General features: G+C 40.7%; 2 protein-coding genes across 4 annotated transcripts in view; one reads left to right on the top strand and one right to left on the bottom strand.

Annotated features, from left to right (window-relative positions):
• The window catches only part of snrkb (SNF related kinase b), a 21,722-nt gene extending 17,209 nt beyond the window's left edge, over positions 1 to 4,513 (top strand). For both annotated transcript variants that reach the window (XM_028584271.1, XM_028584272.1), the window contains exon 5: positions 1,381 to 4,513. In XM_028584271.1, the coding sequence (XP_028440072.1) occupies positions 1,381 to 2,464 (1,084 nt within the window). In that variant the 3' untranslated portion in view covers positions 2,465 to 4,513. The remainder of the gene's footprint in view (positions 1 to 1,380) is intronic.
• Positions 4,514 to 7,707: 3,194 nt separating this feature from the next.
• ano10b (anoctamin 10b) lies at positions 7,708 to 21,801 on the bottom strand. Of its 2 annotated transcripts, none has more exons than XM_028586339.1 (15): positions 21,668 to 21,801; positions 19,138 to 19,406; positions 18,751 to 18,924; positions 16,814 to 16,951; positions 14,967 to 15,083; positions 14,765 to 14,881; positions 12,023 to 12,340; positions 11,554 to 11,736; positions 11,285 to 11,340; positions 11,125 to 11,199; positions 9,321 to 9,485; positions 9,037 to 9,228; positions 8,803 to 8,940; positions 8,594 to 8,710; positions 7,708 to 8,508 (listed from the first exon to the last, which is right to left on the bottom strand). In XM_028586339.1, exons 2-15 carry the CDS (start codon positions 19,397 to 19,399, stop codon positions 8,488 to 8,490), a joined length of 2,073 nt encoding a protein of 690 aa, XP_028442140.1. In that variant the 5' UTR covers positions 19,400 to 19,406; positions 21,668 to 21,801; the 3' UTR covers positions 7,708 to 8,487. The 2 variants fall into 2 exon arrangements, with proteins under 2 accessions (XP_028442140.1, XP_028442142.1); XM_028586341.1 differs by having other exon boundaries at positions 19,138 to 19,400.
• Between the last annotated feature and the right edge of the window lie 1,072 nt (positions 21,802 to 22,873).

Here is a 22,873-nt window from a genome sequence, read left to right as displayed (position 1 = left end):
AGGTCTAAAATGTTTTTTTGTATCTGATCGCAGGCCTCACTATAAACTAATAGCAGGATTGTTTCAGCAGTTGATTGCATGCGCAGTAGGCTGTTCAGTCAGCGCCCTCAGACCTATAGCAAGCACTGTACTACTGCTAGCCATAAATTAATAATTTGTATTGGTTAATTCAGTTTCTGCTGCTTATCCAGGTTGTCTGAATTTAATGAATTATTAGGAATCATTGGTGTATATACTGCTGAGAATTTTCTGTCTTTACTGGTTTTCCAATGTGCTTGACCATGAAACAGGTATTAAATCACATTCTGTGTTATTAGAAAGGTGTTAAATAATCTTACATTTAACCTGATGAACCTGGCAGAAACCCTGGAGGTAAAGTGAAAATGTGTAGGTAATGACTAGATGGTGTGGCAGGCTACTCCACACAAATCGAGTGAGAACATCAAAACCAATCATGATTCGATCCAAAGTATTGTCTGTGTATCGTAGGCCTGATGTATCTCTCTCTCTCTTTATATATTTATATATATATATATATATATATATATATATATTTATATATATATATATCTATATTCCTCTGTGTTAAAAACACATAAATGAACTTCACTGTTGCACTGGGAGCCATATTCCTTCATTTCCATGAACACCGTAGACTGTATTATTTTTACAGTCTATGATGAACACGCACTGTTTATTTTTAGTTAATCCTACAACAATATGGTGGTATAAATACTCACTAGAGCAACACATGCATCTTAATCTGCAGCTGAAAGTATTCCCCCTAAAATAGACTATTTAATCATGTCTGAATAATGTTTGGTACAATCAACAGTGCCCAGCTGTTTTAGGAAATGACTAAGCCTTTACATTTTTTTTAAAATCTAACATGTACATCTTGAGGCAGGAATAAATAGGCATGGGACCAAAAGAGCAAAGACAGGGAAGGAAAGTCAGAAAGTGTTGAGGGACAGACTAACACATTCTTGTTTCGGTCTTTTCATTGGATTGGCTTTGTTGGCAATGAGAAAAATATTGAACAAAACCAACGTTATCCTTTAAACATGAGCTTATATACACCCAGGATGGTGAAATTGGCAATTTGAAAATAGTGAAACAAGACAAAGTAGTTAGTCTGGTGCATGATGCACCATGCAACAGCTGTATCTGCATGCAGTTCTTGCAAATGAAAGCTCCCTGAATGAACGCCTTTCATTTATTGGTGTATTTGATTTCAGAAAAGGAGCAGAATAGAACAGAACAACCTCCTGGACATTAGAAACTCATACAGGTTTCAAGCAATTTTAGTATAATTATGCGTGGAGATGACCTAGATCAGATAAAAATCAACGATAAACCTCTCTGTCTTTTTCTGGTCAGTCTTATCTCCAGGATGCTCCAGAAGGACCCGTCTTGCCGCGCCTCACTCGAGGAAATTGAGGCTCATCACTGGCTGCAAGGGCTGGATAATGCCTTGCTCAGCCCAGAGGCCCCCCCACACTGGCTCTCAGGGGCCCTCTCCCCCTGCTCTCCCCGCTCAGGAGTACCTGAATGTGGGGACCTGCTCGCCGCCAGGCCCCCGCCTCAGCAGGCTTTCCCTGGCCCCTGGCAGCCCAGCCTCAGCCTCACCCTCCGTCCACCTCCGGCTGAAGAGCCTCCGGCCACCAAGAACTTGCCTGCACTACAGCAGATCTGTGAGGAGGAAGAAGAAGAAGAAGAAGAAGAAGAGGAGGAGGAGGAGGAGGAAGAGGAGGAGGAGGGGGGCAGTTTGGCAAAGGAGGGTGAATGTTTAGTAGCAGAGCCAGAGAAAGAAACTGAGGAGATGCTTGATGGTGCAGATGATCAAGATTGCAGGGTAGAGGAAGAAAAGCAACAATTAAGAAGCTTAGTGGAGATAATAGAGGAGGAAGAGGAGGAGCAGGAAGAGATGGCGATGGAAATAGAGAAAGAAGACGGTGGGTGTGTGATTTCAGACCAGCCAGTCAGAAATGGAGACAAGCCGATCAGTCAGACACCTGAAGCCTCACCATCATCTCTGCCTGGTTTGGGGGTACCGTGCTGTCAGGGGCAACCAGACTCCACAAGCCCAGAGGAAGGAAACGACGAGGGGACAGAACCTAACAACAACACCAACAAACCTCCTCCTCTCCTCCCCGCATCCTCTTCCAGACTCATCCGGAACGAGAAAGAGGCACAAAAAACAGAAAGAGAAGGAGAACAAGACGAGAAAGCAGAGGGTGGAAGAGACGACCTCTTAACAGAGAGATCTCAACCCCTCAATGCATTGGGGACCCGGGATGAGGCTGCTCCGAGGGTAGAGCAGGGGAAACGACATAGCATAAAGCTGCGTGAGAGACTCTTTCAGTTTCCTCTGTGTGAGAAAGCTCTGGCCTTGAACATACCGACACACAACAAGCCCAAGATCCTGCCGCTGACTCAGTACAACTGCTGCCATGTGCTGTAAGTGAAAGCAGCCTGTGTGCTGCCTGCGGTGTGCTGCTTGCTCACTTGGGACATGCAAACTGTTTAGCAGTGGGCAGGTGGCTGGCTACAGAGCACACACCTTGTGAAATGGCAAACGGCTGCGCTCCCTGCTGAGCCTTTCTGCTACAGAGACCTTGAGGCAGGAGAGCAGAGGCCCTCAGCATGCAAACACCAAACGTGCAGGATGGGACGTGTACAGCTTGTGCTCATGTAATAAACATTGTGTTAAGCTAGCGGTGGTGTACAGCACAGTGGTAGAGCTGGGCGATAATCAAATATTACAATATTTTTCACCAAACACATCGATAACGATCGATATTGCGGCAATATTGTAGGGTTGACTATTGGGTATGTTAACACAATGAGAGTTTTGATAAATAATCACCAATCATGTGAATACAATGACTAAGTGGATAAAGGCAAATAATAAAACTAGCTAGTAAGTCTGGGTAAGTTCAGAAAATGACATCACTTTACTGTAATGCAGCCTCTAAAACCAGGAAAAGACAACACTTGCATCATCATCACAATTTCACGATATCCAAAATGTAAGACGATATCTAGCCTCATATATCAATGTCGATTATAATATTGATGTATTGCCCAGCCCTACACAGTAGTCAGACTCCGTAGAACCTCGTGCATTTGTTCTTGTTACAGGAGCAACCCCAGAGATACAATGACTAGACTGTGTCCAATCTGTAGCTTAGAAACAACACTGGACCTACAGGGAGGAGGGAGGGAGAATGAAGAAAGATGACGACAGTAAGAGATAGGCAACTGTATTTATTGAATAAGCTTTAGTCTGTTTTGTTTGTTTAAAAGGTGCCTACAATGATGAAATGGGTTTCATACTGTACATGGCCACTGTGTCATTTTATTTCTGACTGTAAAAAGCTCTAAAAGACAGAATGGTCTAGCACTCGGTAGAGCCATGATTTCATCATTTCTAGTATATGAATTAGAATAAACCAATGAACCAGCTTCTGCTACAGAGTAGCACTTGTTTCTTCTCTTCCCTTTGCACAACCTGCTTCTCTCATTGGTTTAAAAGCTCTTAATATAAGCTCTATTAAAGAAAGACTGAGACTGTTATGATGTGATATATGATATGATACTGTGTAATATATAAGACTAAGATGATATGATTTTCTGTTCTCTTAATCCTGAAGTCTAATTGATATAATGACTTGTCCTAACATACTGTATACTACTATTGATAGGATCATTGATCATTGATTGGGATGCAGGTCTTCCGTTGTATTTGAACTTGTTCTTTTTATTCATACTGAACAGTTTAATAATATTTGATCATAACAGTTTTATTTTGGATGTGCAGATATATGAATTTTCTTGATTTTGGTTTTATATAACGTGACAAAGATATTAATTATCTGAAGAGATATGTGACTTTGTGCATGTTATTACTGTTATTTATCACAATATACCTCCATGTGTCTTGGATCTGACAGGACATTGTTCTTGTGTAACTGTAAGTACCTTGAGGTAACCCACTGAATGATGAATTGCACACAGTATGACTACTGTAGCTGGTAGCTTTCTACAAGCAGTATCCTTGGACTGATGGATAGATGTGTTGGCCATTTGGCCCGAATGATGTGATATGTTATTGTGTAGCTTAGGAGTCCCTCCGTATGGTATTATTTTACCATATAATGCCTCTGTGTTCCTATATTTTCTCATGCACACTGTATTTTTCCTCTTTATCTTTATCAGACAAGAAGTGAAAAAATTCATTAAGTTAAAGAAGGCCAAAGCTGTACAATAAGCTAAGGAGCGGATGTCATGTGAAATCTGATTATCACGCATATTTCATCAGCCATGGAAGCATAAAATCTGTGCAGAAGAGGGATAAAATCCCCTTATTTGTTCCTGTGTGATTGCACAGCCTGTCTCTCCTCAGTGTGTCTGTGTCTACTGACCTAAATTGTAACTAGGACCACGTCTCTATCGAGCCATGAACTTATTTTTCTGTATTTATTTATTAAAATGGATTTAATCAACAGGATGAATGTGTGCAGTGTGCTGTTTTTATACAGAATTTGGACAGTGATACTATACAGTGTTGTTTCTCCCACACACACCAGAAACTCAATATCCCCTTCTCCACAAGACTGGGTTACCGACCAGTTAGTCTTGCATCACCAGACGTATCCACAGCACTGCGGAGGAAGGTCTGGCAACAGCAGCATACATTACTGGATAGGAGAAAAATCGGCGAGTGGTTGTTTGCATTACTTTAAAGGTGCCCTGCCACACATATTTCATTACTTTGTGGTAATGTCTTAAGTTCTACCATGGACTCTGTAACATTTATTGTAGAAAAAATGCCTTGGTTACCTTGTTTCAAGCCATTCTAGCGTGGTATAGAAAGCCTACAGGAAGACTCAGCTCGATTTCTGCCAGTTCTCATTAATATTCAATAAGCTAAGCTGTTTGAATCTGATTTGCTAACAGCTAGCCAATGAGAGCCTGGCTGTCAGAATCCTTTACCCAGCCCAACTGGGCAAGCTAAGGCAATATGATGTCAGACTGACCAGCTTTTGTAATTGGCCTGATTTCTCTGCTTATTTATTTTCAGTGGCTAGAGCTCACAAAGGAGGTAGCAGTTCATTTTCACATTCACAACATAACACAAACACAATGTGGACCTAACATATTTCAAAAAATGCAAGTAAAAACGGTTTTGTATGGCAGGGCACCTTTAAACCAATCACAATTGTCTTTGGCAGCGCTAAGCTTCAGATGCAGAGAGCGTGGCTCTTCAAAATGGTCTCCGAGAAGGAACTTCTTTAGGTGGAACATTTGCACCCGGCAAAAGAAAAAGCCACATAGAATATTAAATGAAGTTCACACAATACAGTAATGTGAGCTATTTAAATAACATGGATACATGGTTAAACGTAATTTGCTCTTGTGTATATTGTCCATAGCAAATCCCCGCCAAAAGGTCCCAAAACATCCCAGTTAGAGAGTAAATGCCGTTAACATATTCTTTGTAAATCTTTACAATCATTCCCCGAAAGAACCAAGCAGGCCTCTCTTGCTACACAATCCAAATTTTCTTTAAAACGTGCCATTGTCAGCGTATAACATTGTTCAGAGGTTCCAGTTAATGTTGCTCGATGCAACCGGATATTAAAGTGAGCACAAAGAAAGCGGAAGGCGAGGGACATCCGGCGGGACTTCTGTCAGCGCGGGAACTATCTGGTAAATGAACCGTCGTCGATCCAAACTACCAACCAGGAAACGTGGGCAACATTAAAGTGGCATTTTAAAATCATAGTTGGTTGAGGTGGAGCTCATCTTAATCACTCTATCTACTGTTTGGTGGTTTCATCTACAACAATCACACCCATCATACTGTATTTTATAAGCTAATTAGTCTATACATTGTTTTAATTTTGCAGTGCGTTTGCCCCTGTCGGCCACCGTTTCCTTTCACCGACTTACTTTCCATAAAGAGCAGACATGGCAAACAACCAGTTCCCTACTGTGAGTTTAATGAAGGACAGAATAAGCAAACATTGTCACCTTAATCCTGATCCTGGGACCAGATTACCTAAAAGTTCATCACTCATCACAACCCTTCAGAACAGAGCACACACACACACACACACACACACACATGCACGCACACATAAATATTATTAGTGTCAGTGTGAGGAGTGCACATGTACAGCCGCATGAGGAAGTCTCACCAGCCATCTGCATTTTACTGAGGCAGGCCTTCTACAGCCTTGTGAAAAGCTGCATGTGGAATAACAAGGGTAGTGTATAGTGTCTCCTGGTGGCTGAAAAGAATAGTAACTCCTAAAATCAATAACTCATATACAGTAGTAAACAAAACACCACTGTTGTACAAGAAATGGTGGACTTACCCTGTGCATTCAAGTCAAATCTGCCCGCAGTGAACCGTGAAACAACACTAATAGTATGAATGCAAAAGTGTTAGACTATAAGTTGAATTAGTTGTTGTAGCACAGTGCTCAAGCAGTCATAATTAGAGACACACCACAGATTGCCAAGTAAGTTAAGGCTGAAATACACACTTTAAAAATATAAATTTCTAATAGCAAAGCACAAAGCGGTCCTTTGGTAGCTCCCTATCACTCTCAACGCAAATTGAATCTTGGCACATAGCCCACTGTAATAATCTCATGTTACAGATGTGCCATGGTCCAATAACCATACTGTGATTATTTAAGGAGAGGGCAGTACCATCGAGGGAGAGAACAAGTGCAACTTTTTCTACTAACTACTCACCAGAAGCAAATCTTTAAGTGTGTCTTATGATTTCTTACAAGTTCTTAAATGTCAATTCAGACAGGAAAGGGAATTCAGCAAAATAACAGATAATAAATCTATTGTTGTAGAACAATTGTATTTACTTATTATATTTACTTTTTAAAGTAAACTGACTAAAGACAGACTGCAAGTTTAAGTTAAAGAGGCTGTACTCGAAAGACTGTAGAAAAAAAAACAGCGGGCTACTGCAAGTTTAAGTTAAAGAGGCTGTACTCAAAATACTGTAGCTGGGATTGCCTCCACATGGCTCTCACAGACCAAGTGTGACTTCATTCTCTGCTCAAGACGCCATTACGCCACTCTATCTTTACATAGCAAATATTAGTTTGCTGCTATTTTAATGTTCTGAATGTTGAGTACAGCCCCTTGAAAAGGATTACAATCCAATTAGTTTTTTTCTCTATTTGATGAGGCCATGGACAAGATTATTGATTTTCTGAAATTAAAGCTGCAATAGTTTTGTTTTTGGCCACTTGGGGGCAACACACTGTAAACACAACATTAAAATAGTATCCATTTATGAGGTTGACATGGCTAACTTGTTAGCAAACACACATCCAGCAGTTACAGAACAACATTAGCATTCCTTTAGAGTTTCTGTCCATCTGATAGCCAATATTAACTCTCCTTTTAGCTCTGTCTTTGGTCTTCAGAGAGGAATATCTGGCCCTTTAGCTGCTAAATGCTCCACCAGCTAGTTTCGTACTTTTTCTATATGCTGTTTGGTAGCCTACAGTGGGTTTATCAGAGGTTGTTTATTTTACTGAAAACAGCTGAATTGAGGCTGATGAGACCGGTGAGAGTCGATGAAAACAGCAAAATACCACAACAATGAGCTAAAAGATGCTAAAAAATAAGATCTGTTCAGCTGAGAGGAACTGCACTGATGGGTGATAATTCTCTGTGGTTTTATTATTATGAGCCTACCCTATTACAAAAAGATTGATTAAACCTGACTTAAAGACTTTTATTTCTACTACACACTTATATATTTGCACTCTTCCCACTTTGTATTGCAACTGCTGCACAGTAATTCCCCTCCGGTTAAATACAGTTTTAACCTTATCTTATAATAATTATGAATCCTAAACACTCACTGTAGTTTATCACAAGGTGATCTGAGCAAAAACACTCCTGAAAGAAAACATTGGTCTTTGACCCTGCCCCTACATCAAATACTCTGTCCTGTCTGTCTTACTATTGTAAATATTGACTGTACATTCTGTAGCCATAGTGATTTTACAAGAGCTCTCCAGTTTCCCCTCATTAAATCTAAACAAACCCTGAGAAAGCCTCCATTATCATAACATCTTTTTAAAATTCTTCGTTTCAGCACATATAACTAATACATTTAATTTGCAGTCTAATATAAAATTTCAATTGCACTTGCAGCATATTACATGTACACTGCAAATTGCACTTGCAGTGTACATGTAATATTAGTGTGCATTTAAAATGGTGTTCATGGTGCAGAAGCACATGTTAATAAGTGAGAGCAGCACAAACACTTAAGTGTACAGGGTGAGTGAATTAGGGGCACAGCAGTATGCATTGTTAGCCTGCTAGAGCTCTAAGACTCTTCTCCTCTGTGAGTCCACACAACGCTGAAGTGGGTACTATCTTCTGGTTGTAGCAGCCCAGCACAGGACAACATGAAGCAACACCTCAACGCAATCAAGACTCTTGATGCAGTTTCTGGAAGAGAAGAAAGAAAGGTTGTCACACAAATGAAGAACGCCACCAAAATGCTTAATAATGAAATGTATGTCGGAGGGTTAACCTGCTCTCTCAAGGCCCGCATGGATGTGTACTCAATACGCTCTCTCTTTTTCCGGATCCAGTCCGGTTCATCAGGGATCACTACCGCCAAGACAACCTTAACCAAGATCAGCCCATGCTGCAAACACACACAGAGGTAAAAATGTCAAGGTGATGTTCCTCTTTATGTGACTCTCACTAATGACCTCTCCGCCCCCCCCCACCTCTTACCTCTACCAAAACAGCCGACAGCAGAATGTTTGTGCCACTCATCCCGCCCTCCTGACACAGCTGTTGTAACCGCGGTGACAGCAGCAGCAGCCAGCAGTTGGACACAACAGAGACAAAACTCAGGACCTCGAAAGCAATCTGAAAACACAAGACGTGAGCTGTTTTACTCATAATTGAGTGTGACATACTGGCCGTGTCTCATTTCTATTGTGCGTTGTGTGTTTTTGTGCTGACCTGCCACACGCCCATGTTGGCCACGGGGGCGTAGAAGGGTTTCCGGAATAGTTTGCAGATCTTGTAGGCGTCCGTTCGGATCTCCGTTACGTTATTGATGAGCAGCAGCACGGCCGTCAGTGGATACACGCAGGAGAAAAGACTCAAATACCCAAACTGCACCAGGAGCTCGATGTACTCTGAAAACAAGCCCTGTGACAAAACAAGAAGCTGTGTCATACACTGCCAGAGTGTTTTCTAATCCCTGTTTTGATAGGCACTTTTTCTAAATACGGTACACTCACAGGAAAAACAGGCAGGGTGCTTTGGTTCCTATATTTGTCCTCCTGTGGGTCGTCTTCACTCTCTGCTCTATTGGGGGCGCTGATAAAGCGGTCCACCAGGTAGGGTATGACCACCTCTGTTACTTGGTTCACCAGCTGGGACACTATCAGCAGAGACGCTAAACGCTTCAGACAGACAAGAAGAATATGTGAACTTATTGGCACTCAGAGACACTTTGCGCGGAATGAACTTCCAGAAGAAGCTGTGCGTTCCCCTTCAGTTCTCGCTTTGCCAGACCCATTACATGTCATTTAGCTGACGCTTTTATCCAAAGCGACTTACAATGGCTATATACACACACACACACACACACACATCAGAGGTTGTAACTAGGAGCTAAGTGTCTTGCTCAGGGACACATTGGTTGATGTATCTCAGTGGGATTTGAACCCTGGTCTCCTGCACCAAAGGCATATGTCATATCCACTGCGCCATCACCTCCCGTAAGACTCTCCTCCACAGTGCGTAGGAGGGTCTGGCTAGTCCACACAGCATGGGAGAAAAATGTGTTCTGGTTTATTGCCATTTCTTTAAACCAATCACAATCGTCATGGGTGGCGCTAAGCTCTGTGCGGAGCCGCTGCAAAATAGCCTCGGGAAGGAACAGAAAACTCAGATTGGACAGATAGTCTAGCTAGCTGTTTGGATTTACCCTGCTGAGATCTGAGGAGCAGTTAACCATAGTCCTCATAAATCCACCGGAGTTTAGAATTCCAACACAAAGAAAGCGGAAGGTGACGGACATCGGCGAATATACACGCATCCGGCAAAATTTCCTGCGGCACCGGAGTAATCCCAGAAGTTGAACGTCGAGGATATAGACTACCCCTCAGTTAACTCTCTCAAGAATAGGTTAGATACATTTTGTCTGTCAAAAGATGTAACGTACAACTATAAAGTGTGTTTGTAATTTTTGTAACTTATTTATGAAATGTAAGTCATTTTTAATCATGAAATCAATGTGCTTCAAATTTGTTTACATCATTTTTGTTTTCCTCTTGTTTGAGTCTGAAATAAGGGATTTTATATCCTGTACAGGAAAATGAAAATTCAACTTTGCACTCATTCTGAAAGGCACTGATTTTACACATGGAGATCAGTTTATAAAGAGCACTGCTCTATTCTGGTTCCAGACTTCTGAATTGCAGCCTACATCTCAGACTTATCAAGCGACCCAAATACGCCTGGTGTTGTGCTCACTGACAGTTGTTTCCACTGGTTAGAGAAACAATTGACCAATCAAAGCTTTGTAGGCGCTGGGAATCTTCCTACATAGCCAGCTAGCTACCTAGCTTCATTCATGAAAATGGCAACAGAAAAATGGCAACAAGTGTAAGCGACATTGACACGGCTGTAAAAGTTGACAAAAGTCCACTTATAGAAATATTTACAGTATATATATATATATATATATATATATATATATATATATATATATATATATTTTATATATATATATATATATATATATATATATATATATATATATATATATATATATATAAGTATATAAAAATGAAAAAAAACATTTATTTGTCCCAGCAAACACTACACTAGCTTTTCGGTCAACTAGAAATAATGCGGGCAGGATGGTTACATCACTTGATACAGATTGATTAGGGCAAAAGAAAACAAATAACCCCCCTGACAACAGGAATATGGCTAATATCAAAACAATGTCAGGCTAAATGCATTGCTAAATTACTGTCCCTGCTTGAACACTTTACAGAGACCAGTGGAAGAAGTGTAGAGCTCAGCTGTTACCTTGCGAAGCAAAGGCACATTCTGCTTGAAGAAGGCGATGTGGAAGAGCACTGCAAAGTTGTTGAAGAAGGTGAACTGGGGGCAGAGAGACAAGAGCCTGGTTAAAAAGCCTGCTGGGTGGGATGAAAGAGCTAATGGCGAGTAGAGGAGAGGAACTAACCACCAAGACTTTGGCTGTCAGATGGTTCTCGAAGGCAGACTCCTCTCTGTGGTTCTCTAAAGGGAAATATAAGGGAAATGGTTGGCTAATCAAGGGTTGGCTAAGTTATTTGTTGAATGACTATCTTCAATTATTTTTTGCTCTCTGTAAAGCGTATATATATGTACTGTATACGTATATATATATATATATATTATAAGACAAATATTATTGCCACTGTATTCATGAGTTCTTCATTCTCCCAATGGCATTCCTTCCATCTAACTCACCATATTCAGTCAGAGACTGTGCCACCATCCTGTAAACATTTCCTAGCATATTAGTATAGACGATGTGAAGCACTGAGGGTATGTAGAGCAAAGTCTGAGACAGCAGGGAGTCCCAGTCTTTATGTAGCTGTTGCACCTGGGCCTCCCCCCAGTAGAAACAAAGCATCCCCAGTACCACCAACCCTGCAGAGACGTGACAGGGCAGGAGACATGATGAGGACGGAGGTACAGCTGAGAAGAGTGTTTGCAATTTTAAAGAGCAGAGCATCCAAGTGCTTTCACATGATTCAAACACTTTCTGGATTGCTTCATCCTAAGTTGATCACGCAGCAGACCTTTGGAAAATGTCACTGATACTTCTTTTACTTATAAATCAACTATTAATATCATGATAATATCATGATACCTTTCAGCTCAGTAGCGTGCGCTGGTGAGTTCATTCAATTCACATTTAAAATTCAAGTTGTACCTAGAAACAGCCCCACCACTGGCACTGACACCAGTGCCATGCGCAGGTCCCTCTGCCAATCAGGAAAGAGCGGCTCCATGCGACCTGTCACTGGGTTGACCCCGATGTTGCCGTGGAAACCGGGTCGGGGCTCTGCGAAGCGGTCAGCGAGTGTCAGGGTCCCCCAGCGGTAGGACAGGGTGGCGCTCCGACGCTTCCACAGCTCCATAAACACAGTGGACCAAAGCATGCTAAAGATCGCCTGGATCATGTGACCGGTGACAGCTGGTGCTGAGTCATCTTCAACACCTGGCTCCCCTATCTCCTTTTGAACCTCACCTGTGATGGGCAAGAAAAACGTTGTGTCCAGTTAGTTTGTTTTTCAACTTACAGCTGCACTCGAGCTAAAATACATCATCAATCAGCCTAAATGACATTGTGGGGCTGAGCATCCCATCCTCAATAACTGGAACACAAATGAGAGACTGTACTGTAAACACCAATGAGCAGCCCCCTGCCCAGAGAAAGCTGGATTTACTAAAATTGATATTTTTAGCCCCGTAGTGATATGACTCAAGGTCTGTCGTTTCAGCGTTCTAATTAAGAGTAAAAAAAAAAAAAGTGTCTCACCGTGTGTGTTTCTGACAAGATGAAGCCAATGCACAAGTGCCAAAAAACTGCAGTTCATTGAATGCCCCCTAGTTAAAATGCCCTTAATATTTTAATGTTGCATTGTGCATTGCTTTTAAACGATCTGAACCTCTTTAATGAATCCTGAATCCTCAGTCCTAAATCCTGAATCCTGGATCCTGAATCCTCAGTCCTGAATCCTGAATCCTGGATCCTGAATCCTGAATCCTGAATCCTGAATCCTGAATCCTGAATCCTGAATCCTAAATCCTGAACCTAATGGTTCCTTTTTCCTGCCTCGTTCCTGTTTACCCGAGGACTCTGTTACTTCTGTTATACTACTTTTCTATCCATGCCAGTGAGCTCATGTACTTTCATTTTATCAATAAACCCCTGAACTCTTCCCATCTGTCTGCATTTGGGTCCCATTCCTTGCTGCCTTGCACTCACCCCTGTGACAATAACTATAGGCATGTAACATGCTTTAACATGCTAACACTTAAAAAAAGTCATCTTTACTCTGTTACCACCCTCAGGGCAAGATTTACAGATTAGTGAGCAAAACGTTTTTTTAATTTCCAGGAGTAGTGAAAGATAAGTATGGAAGCCAAAAACGGCCGGGCTGCAATCATTTCATTTTATAGATATTATCAAGATCATGAGTTAATTACCATTACCATGATAACAAAGTTAAAGTTTTCTGTTGATACTGAATAATTATCTTAAAAAACAAGCTAATTAGCTTGTGATCTAGTTTTTTAGATAACAGGATTCAATAAAAATTATTGCAACAACCATCCTTGGCTTCCATTGATAAGATTAGCAAGGCAGACGTTTAGTATTGTTGCAATCCTCTCTTGTCCTCGTTATCTTTTGGTGTATAGCATCAAACACTGGCCAGTGAAAATGAGCTTCATAGTACTGAGTCTTTTCAAGCCAAGTCATATATATATATATATATATATATATATATATATATATATATATATATATATATAGATATAGATATAGATATAGATATAGATATAGATAGATACTGCATTGCCCGCTGCTGTTCATTTGAGTGATACGTCAACGTGGCTGCCATTTTAAGACGGAAATACTGTGCCTTCCAATGCATGTACTGTATGTCTATCAAGGCAGGCGCTCTATCTACAATTAAAGTCATCATTTGTCGTTGAATTTCCAACCGATTTTCAAGCGGTTTGCTTTGAAAAATGTCAGACATGTATCTCTAGTTAAATAAAAAATGTGGGTTTACAAACCAAAATATCTTATCTTGTGTAGATAGTAAAAGTACCTAACTTTAAGCCTTTGTATAATTTAAACGGGTGAGTCATATAACAATTCAACCCGGTACAGTTGTTGGGGGGAAATTAGATATAAAGTAGAGACCAAGAGTTTTTTGTACCAGAGTGTAAACATGTTTATTTCTGCTATATAGATATATATATATATATATATATATATATATATATATATATATATATATATATATATATATATGTATATGGTAATATGCCCATCCTTGTGCAGCTTTAAGATTCATATCAAGGTACAAATTCAATTCAATTCAATTCAATTTTATTTATAGTATCAAATCATAACAAAAGTTATCTCGAGACACTTTACAGATAGAGTAGGTCTAGACCACACTCTATAAATTCCAAAACCCCAACAATTACAGTAATTCCCTCAAGAACAAGCATTAGTAGTGGCTATTGCGACAGTGGCAAGAAAAAACTCCCTTTTAGGAAGAAACCTCGGCAGACCCAAACTCTTGGTAGGCGGTGTCTGACGGGCCGGTTGGGGGCGTGATGAACAGTGGTGATAACAGTCACATTACAAGTCACATTGACTTCGAAGGTTATCGTGGAAGTTCATGTCATAGCAGGGCACATCGTGTCATACTGAGTAGTGCAGTCTCCTATACCGGATCCTGACTACTCTGTGCGTATGAACATCACAGCAGGGCGTTGCGGGATGTTACACTTGTGATTAAGGAACTCTAGATGCTTGCCAAACCTGAAAAAGAATACCTATTCTAATGGTAAAATCATGTACTGAGTGCTAAATACGTAAATAATAAATGCCATACATGAACAAAAATAAATGATAAATCTACACACCTACCTGAGAAGTACGTAATGGACAGGCCCAGTATCGCTGGCGGGAGCAGAGACCAGGTGTAGAAATCAAGGAAGCTGAAGTAGAAAGCCACAGGTGTTCCAAAGTACCCATTGACTGAATCTGGATAAAGCAGCAGACAGGTGACTGGTGTAAGTGCATGCATGGTTCATTGTCATACAGGCAGGAAACAGAAACTGTCACCCACCCAGCGGCTGAGCCAGCTGATTCCCAGAGTACCAAGCTTTACTGAGATCCTTCAGTTTGGTCGGGTTGTGTAGGGGAAACGTGTCCACAATAACACCAGCTGACACAAGCTTGCGCCCTGCAACAACATTAACACATGACATTAAAACAACACTCACAAATAGAGTGACCTGAAAACATGGGTGAAAGAGGGACAGTAGCAACAACTAATCCACATATATACAGTTACACACATACAGTATACAGTAAATCACGCACACTGAGGGTGATGCTGACTGAAGCAATTTCTTGATTGAATGTGAGAAGAGAAGAACAGCTGAGGTCAGCAAAAAATAGATACACATAGTACATCTGGATACTGACTGAATATGGAGACAGCAGTTAAATAATATTTAGGGACCGTTCGGTATTTATGGAATGGACCACCGTAGGAAAATAGGGGAGGGTCATGTCTTTTAATTCTTTGTTGAGGGGAGGGTCATCCAACATTTTTCAGTCATGAAAACAGCAACATTTCAAAGTGGCTTGTTTGGTGCATATTTGTCCATGTAGCTCTTAGTCTCGGCCCTCCTTCGCTACCAGATGGGTCTGACCCATGAGTTTGCTGTGGGGCAAGGGGAGCTGCCCCCCTGGTGGATGAAACGGATAATTGCATTGTTTAAAAAATTAGTGGAATAATTACGTCTGGCATGACCAGATATTTTATAAATATCTTAAATAACACAAAACAACTAAATGGTGGTAGGTAATACATCTGATTTCATATACTGCTTTAGTAAAAAACATATTTCCTCGCTGACGATGCGAGCAGCAGGACGTAAAAAACGGAAATGACTGTTGCTAGTCTGGACATCTTACCGTGCCAAGGATGCAATAAAGGTTTCCTAAATGCCACATTTGATGTCAGCTTACTAATTGATTGCGGGTTTTGTGTAGATTTGGACTTTCATACGTTTATTCCACTTTGTTTAAATGGCGAAGTGGAGGAAGCCTAGTGACGAGTCCATAGCAACCAGTTTGTGTTGAATGTTACCTAGAGTGCCTTGCTGAATGGTCTCAATATTTTATTGTTTTATTTCATGTGAATACTAGTTTACTAAAGGAGTAACTTAGTATTTGAAGCAATGCAGCAATGCAGGAAGTGTGCATTTAGTTTCCATGCTTATTGTGTTTCCACAAACATGTTAGTGAGTAAATCTACTGAAATGGCCACCACAGGAGGAGTGTGATGCGTCAGATAAGAATGCAGAAGTTTAGTCACGTATGTCACGGATGTAAAAAACAATTGTAATCTGTATATATTTGCTAAGCGCAAATCAGTACAGAAGGTATTGAAAAATTGTTGGGAGAGAGTCATTGCTTTTTTCCTTTTTGAGGGTCATAGAAATATTTTTACTGGAGAGGGGAGGGTCATGTCTATTTTGGCTAAAGGTCCCAAAACTCCTCCACTGGCCCCTTGAATAAATAACAAACAGTCCCTTACAACATTGCTGTCATTATGTCCAAAAACCTCAAACCTAATTGATGATTAGATTGCTCTCAACACATTATATGAACTGAATGGGAGTCTACAATGTCATGAGATGAGTGCATTATAAAGAAAGTCTTAACAGGTGGTGATCTTCATCTATTGAGTTGTTGTTTGTGTCTCTGTATTTGCATCTTTGTCCGGAATCATTCATTGAAATTATGAAATTACAGTAAGTCATAAATTGAAAACACAGAATTCCTCCCCCTAACTGGTATATTGTCTTTGCACTGCTCCATAAATAAAGTGTTTATCTTGATGGAAATGTGTGTGCATCCTGTCTTCCCATACAGTTTTGAACACACAGTGAAAGAACTCACAGATGTTTGAACGATGATGCAGTATGTAGCTGTCAGACAGGCCGGGTATTCTCAGGTCTTTCTGCGCCCGCATACCGTCCAGCTCATACCTCACTATGTACTGCCTCTCTGCCAGGGTCAGGAACACCTCCATGTTGTCTGTCACACACATGGATAGACACAGATACATAAATATAGCCAGTGATGCATGGAAACAAACACGCACCAGATTGAAAAATACAGTTTGAAAAAGAACAAGACTAAGAGTCAACGAGGCTGTACGTACATATACAGATGTTTAGTATGCATACATGCTAACATGTTACTACGCCCTGCTGCAGCCTGTGATGCACTGCAGTGCCCTGCTATGCCAGGAACTACTACAAGTACTATTTCTAGTCATATTCCATTATCTTTATTGTGACTATTATTGCCACTGTTCATCACACCCCCAACCGGCACTGTCAGACACAAGAGCCTGGGTTTGTCCGAGGTTTCTCCCTAAAAGAAAGTTTTCCTCACCACTCAAGGTTTCTGCCTAAAAGGGTGTTTTTCCTCTCCACTGTCACACTAAAAGCTTGCTCTTGGGGGATTTACTGGAATTGTTGTCTTTGTAAATTATAGTGTGTGTTTACTTTATCTGTAAAGTGTCTCGAAATAACTCTTGTTATAATTTGAAACTATGAATTAAATTGAATTGAATTACTATATCATCTAAGTTTAGCATGGTTGCATGTTAAAATTGGCTAATAAGCACTAAACAAAGTACTGTGGCTGATGGGAACGTAATTAGTTTTGCAGGTATTTTGTCATAAACAAAAGTACTGGACAAATTAAAATTCTGACCACTGATGACACTAGAGGAAAGGTCAGGGGATCAACAAAGTAATTACAATTCATTCTGTGGGGGACATAAATGTATGTACCAAATTTAATTGCAATTCGTCCAATAGTTGGTGAGATATTTCAGTCTGGATCCACACATTGCTAGAGTGGCTAACGTGAAATATTCTAAATGTCTTGTTCATCATTTACAGTATACAGTACCCATTTTTAGACTTTTTGACTTTGGGATCTACAATAAGTTCTGTAGGGCTTAAAAGTTTTTGGCAGCACGGTTTGAATGACCAATGTAAAAACAAACATACCAATAGAGTGATCTAAGAAATGCCCACCAAGGAGAGATCTAGGCTACTCCTACATACCTCCTCCAAGACCATAATGACAATAATGACACAAATTTTTATTTATACATGAAAAAAGTACTTATGGAAAGCACAAGCGTAATTATGGTCAGATCTTGGTCCTGACTGATGTTGATAAGCGTTGTGATTTACGCATCTACAGCGTCGGCTATTTTTTTGCCAGCTTTCCTTCCTGTTTTAGGAAGCAGCGACTGTATTGCATTTTGCCTGTAAAACCGTCTGTGTTCTTCAGATTTATGTAGAATTATAGTTTGCTCTTATGTAAAATATGCGGCTCTGGTAGATGTTTGCGATTGGTCGTGCTTTGCAAACACCGCCTCTTTTATGTGAACGTGCGCATCGCTGGATTGGGAAACCCTGGGTTGATTGAACTAGTTGATAACCACCGTCGTGACACAGCTTATGCGGGACCGTGGTTGTTAAGTTAGGTGAAGCTGGGTAACTGAAAGAAATCCAGGGCATGTTGATCTTGATTCATAGTATAGGCCTCAGGCCTGTCAAAATGGGACATAACACACAGACCAAAACAAAAACAGACATTCAAAGGAGAAAATACTGGCATTAGCATTGTTTCAGGGAAGATAGTATTTCAACTTAGCATGTTTCCTTAATATCTGATGACATATTGTTGTAATTTTTTTTGATTTAATACAGTAAATATATTACATATTGGACCTTTAAACAACCCCAATACACTCCCTCTCTCTTTATGGTTTCAACATGTAAAGTACATTCAAAGCTGGACAGTTGTACCTGAATCTTTAAAGTGGTCTCTGTCATTGTAGGAAAAGGCTTCCATGTCTTTGTTGCGGTAAGTCTTACATAGACCTAACTCTTCAGTGGCTTTAAGTAACGTACAGCGTGGGGCGGAGACCACAATGAGGTCACCACTGGCATCCTCGCCTGGGTGGGCCAGTAATGCAGCACCTTGGGGGGAAACAGTTAGAAAAGAGGGAGTATTGAAACTTTTTTTTGTTATTTGACTTAAAATGTGAAAAGACTTCCAGTATGAGAGAGTAAAAAAGCTCATAAATGTTTGATGTGTATGTTTTTTTTTTTTGCATGGTAGCAATCAATGCAGATAGACACTTGAGCTGTACCGGACTCTTGCAGCTCATCACTTGTTATTCGAGCACTTACCTCCATCTTTCTGAGGAGCTCCAATCAGTCTAACGAGCCACCTTTTCGTCTCAGGGCGAACTTTCTCTCCGAGCTTCACCAGAACCAAAGGCTCGACCCGCTCCGATACACAGCAGGGGCAACTAACTTTAGTCCAGCTGGGTCCAATAGTGGTAGCACTGAGTTTGCCAAGGGCCTTCCCCGCTGAAGTCTTTGCCTCCGGCTGCTGGGCTGTTTCACTGCTGCTGCCACCGCCACCTTCATCGCCACCCGCCTTACTCATGCTGAGATTGAGAAGAAATGTTAACAAAACAGTTATAGTTTGTGGTTCCTGTAACAGCCATTTTCATCTGTTTTGGGTGTAGGACACAAATTGTCCACTGGTGTGCTTTTGAGTGATGCCTATTTAGATAGGAAACTTTCAACAGGTAACAGGGGGTGCTGTTAATCGGAAGAGCACAAAAAGTTTTTCACCGCATCGAATCGCTACACACAATTACACAATACACAGCAATTATCTCATGTGGATGTGTAAATGTTTGTTGATGGAGATTGATGGATTGACACATGGATTCTTGCACGTTTATTTGAAGACCATTGTAATCAATAAATGTCCATATGTCCAATGGGATTATGGCATGGGCACGTGCACAGGGCCCTTACGCTCCAGGGGGGGCCCTAACAATCTGATGAATTAAAATTGTACTGTCATCGTGCAACGTAGAGAATTCATTCACGTTATGAACAGTAGTGGTGGAGAGATCGATCCAAATATCGATTATATCGATACGAATATACCAATACCAATGTAATGAGATCGATACTTTAGTTTTAGTTTCTCTCCAGTATGCACTGCTGCGGTTTCATCAAAGAGGCGACCTTGCTGTCGGTGTCTGTGTAAGTGCAGAGCAGGCACACTCTTGTGATTTGATGTTGTACCGTCACATGACTCAACTGGTCAAACAAGCCAGCAACCAGCCAGGCTGGACAGCGGCCAGCATCACACACACACACAAGCAGGACAGAGACGGAGCTCATGTTAGCTCTAATACTTTGGGTACATCTGCAAGCATATATGAAATCACTTAACTGTTTGTCACTGCCCGTTGCCTAACGTCACCGCGTCCACCTGCCATTAAACGGGTAGCCAGTGGAACACAACCGGTACAGGTTGGTGTAGTGAGCGGCCTGTGCCGCTAGGGGATGGACATATGTCTATGAAGCACAGTGGCTGACAATCAGCCACTTTTCAATCTCGGCGCTACTGCATATTTTGGGTGAACCTGTAAAAAGAATTTTGAGGTTTTCTTCTGTTGTTACATTGTTGCTCTTGTGCTTGCTTTACATTTTTAGCCGCATTATCGTCATGCCAGTCCGCCGGTCCACCACTTTGGTCCACATTGAAATATCTCAATAACTATTTTGTACATGGTCCCCAAAGGATGAACCCTTGTGACGAGAAGCTTGTTCTGGCCGTGTCTGTCTATCCCGAGCTGTAGGATATGTCAGACAGAAACTATCACAGCAAAGACAGAAAAGCCCATTTGTGGGAGTAGATCAACTGGACAGTGAATGTTGCTGGTGAGTGTTGTGTTTTCATCAGCGTACAGGCTGTAAGCTTGTTGTTGTTTGTAGTCACCCCTCTGTTAACGTAGCGTTAACTCCCTAACTAATGTTAGTGGAGCGCTCGGATGAAGCGCTCCCCAGAAAAATGGACATGCCCTAATGAATGATTTCCAAGTTCCAGTTATAAGTGCCATTTACCAAATGTTGAAATGCTTACATGCTTACCTAAGATGGAGTCCATGGTAAACATTAAATTCCGCATGTTAGCATTGCCATTGTGAGCATGCTAGCATGCAGATGCTAGTTTCACTGTCATAACTTGGCTATAATCCTTTTATGAGCAGACTTAAAAGTCATGAAGCATTGATGAAACACTTTTGTTAGTCAGAATGTATCTACCTGTTAGTGTGCCACAAACCACTATCAACAATTGTAACATCTTTTCTGACATGCTGCAATAGACTTTTTATAATCCATTATTTACATATTTGACTGCAGTCATAGCTTGACAGTTATTTTTTTTTTTTCATCTCTGCATTTGCATCACCAGCTATTACAATACATTCTACTATTATACTAGCTATGGAGCTCTTAGATTTGCATGCAAGACTCAACATGCAAGTTTCCCTGGAGGAAACTGCGTTTTTTTTTTTCAGCACTAACAGCAGATAAAAAGAACTTCCTCTGTTTTGACTGAGCTGAACTGGGCTTGAAGATACACTGGCGAGAGAGAGAGAGAGAGAGAGAGAGAGAGAGAGAGAGAGAGAGAGAGAGAGAGCAATATGGTGAAGGAGGATGAGTCAGAAAATAAAACACCTTGGGAGCGTTGATGATGAGGTTCTGGTCTCTGATACTACAACAGGCCCACACCCCCTTCAAACTCCTGTTTGAACACTCACACATACACACACGAACATGAAGACAACAACATCTATTTTCCTGAAAAGAAACCGGAAATAATACTTTTTTCTTTGCAAACACTTACCCTTAGCCTCAATGTGTGGTTCCTCCCAGTTTTGTGTATGTGTATATGTGTGTGTATGTGTGTATGCATATAGCAGGAAGGAATGCGGAGGAACTTTTAGAGACTGCAGGGTGTGGAGGGTTGTATGGTTTATATTCAGGCTCCTCCCTGCTGCCTGCTCTCGGCTTTACTGCTGCTGCAGCCCAGGGTCCTACTGCTCCATCCGCCTCTGTTACTCTAACTGAGTTAAAAAAAAAAAAAAACTACCCTAATGATGCTCCAGGGCAACTACAATTTAGACAATCTGCTGCTTTAAAAACATGTCAGGTAGATTAGGTTAGTAACCTACTAGATCAGAACATGGTTGACCTTTATTATACTAAAACAAAAAAACAAATCCAATGTTTGACATTTGGACAAATTACACTGTACCACATACTACGACATCAGTGGTTAGCAACCTTTTTAAATTAAGACATTTTCTCCCACACTCAGCACTTCTCACCTTATATAAACCTTTATTTGAGCCGCATTTAAACTATTGTAATGTCATATGGTGTAACACTTTTCCCAGCCACTTGAAAAAAATTACAGACCTTACAGAAAAAAATCATACAGGCAATACTCAGACTCGTCCTTTGTTTCGTCGCCTTGGTTTTCTAAGGCGTACCAAATATAATGTCTTTCATAATGCCTGCATGATATTCCAGGTCTTTCACAGGTTAAATGGTTACATAAGCTTGTTCCAATCTGTCGTCCCCAGAACAATTATGACACAAGGGAAAAACGAAGGCTGAAGTGCACAAGCCTGAGTGTAGTTTGGAGGGGACCACAAATCTGGACAAAATTGAAATCGTTGCATTCTCATCTTTAAGAAAAGTCTGAAGGAAAAAATTGCTTATAACATATGATTGTTGAATATTCTTTAAGTGTTATATTTGTACTGGGATCGTCTGTATTTTAGTGGTATTTGTCTTTGTTGTGTCTATTGTAAATTGAGTTTTTAGTGTCTGTATATTCTCTGTTAGTAGCTTATTTGGTTGTATTTGGGGTTCCCCATTTCACGTGGCCTACATATGATCATTGTACCTTCTGAAATTTTGTTTTAATGATACAATGACGTGTGAATAAAAAAAACAATACCTGAGGGTTGGAACCCTAAAAGGGGTGGTGAGAGGAATGTAAGAGGCTGAAAGATTATTATCATATTAGGAAGAAGTAAAAATA

Source organism: Perca flavescens, chromosome 8 (assembly GCF_004354835.1).
Source record: "Perca flavescens isolate YP-PL-M2 chromosome 8, PFLA_1.0, whole genome shotgun sequence".
Taxonomy (NCBI): Eukaryota; Metazoa; Chordata; class Actinopteri; order Perciformes; family Percidae; genus Perca; species Perca flavescens.
The sequence above is the reverse complement of the archived record's forward strand: the minus strand, read 5'-3'. Positions and strand labels throughout refer to the sequence as shown.

Bases quoted from the DNA above. Each gene is read 5' to 3' on its own strand.
- ano10b (XM_028586339.1), bottom strand. From the start codon at position 19,399: ATGAGTAAGGCGGGTGGCGATGAAGGTGGCGGTGGCAGCAGCAGTGAA. The intron at 15,084-16,813 runs GTGAGTTCTTTC...ATGTTGTTGCAG, and splicing joins GCATCATCGTTCAAACATCT to GGCGCAAGCTTGTGTCAGCT. The intron at 8,941-9,036 runs GTCAGCACAAAA...TTGTGTTTTCAG, and splicing joins CCAACATGGGCGTGTGGCAG to ATTGCTTTCGAGGTCCTGAG.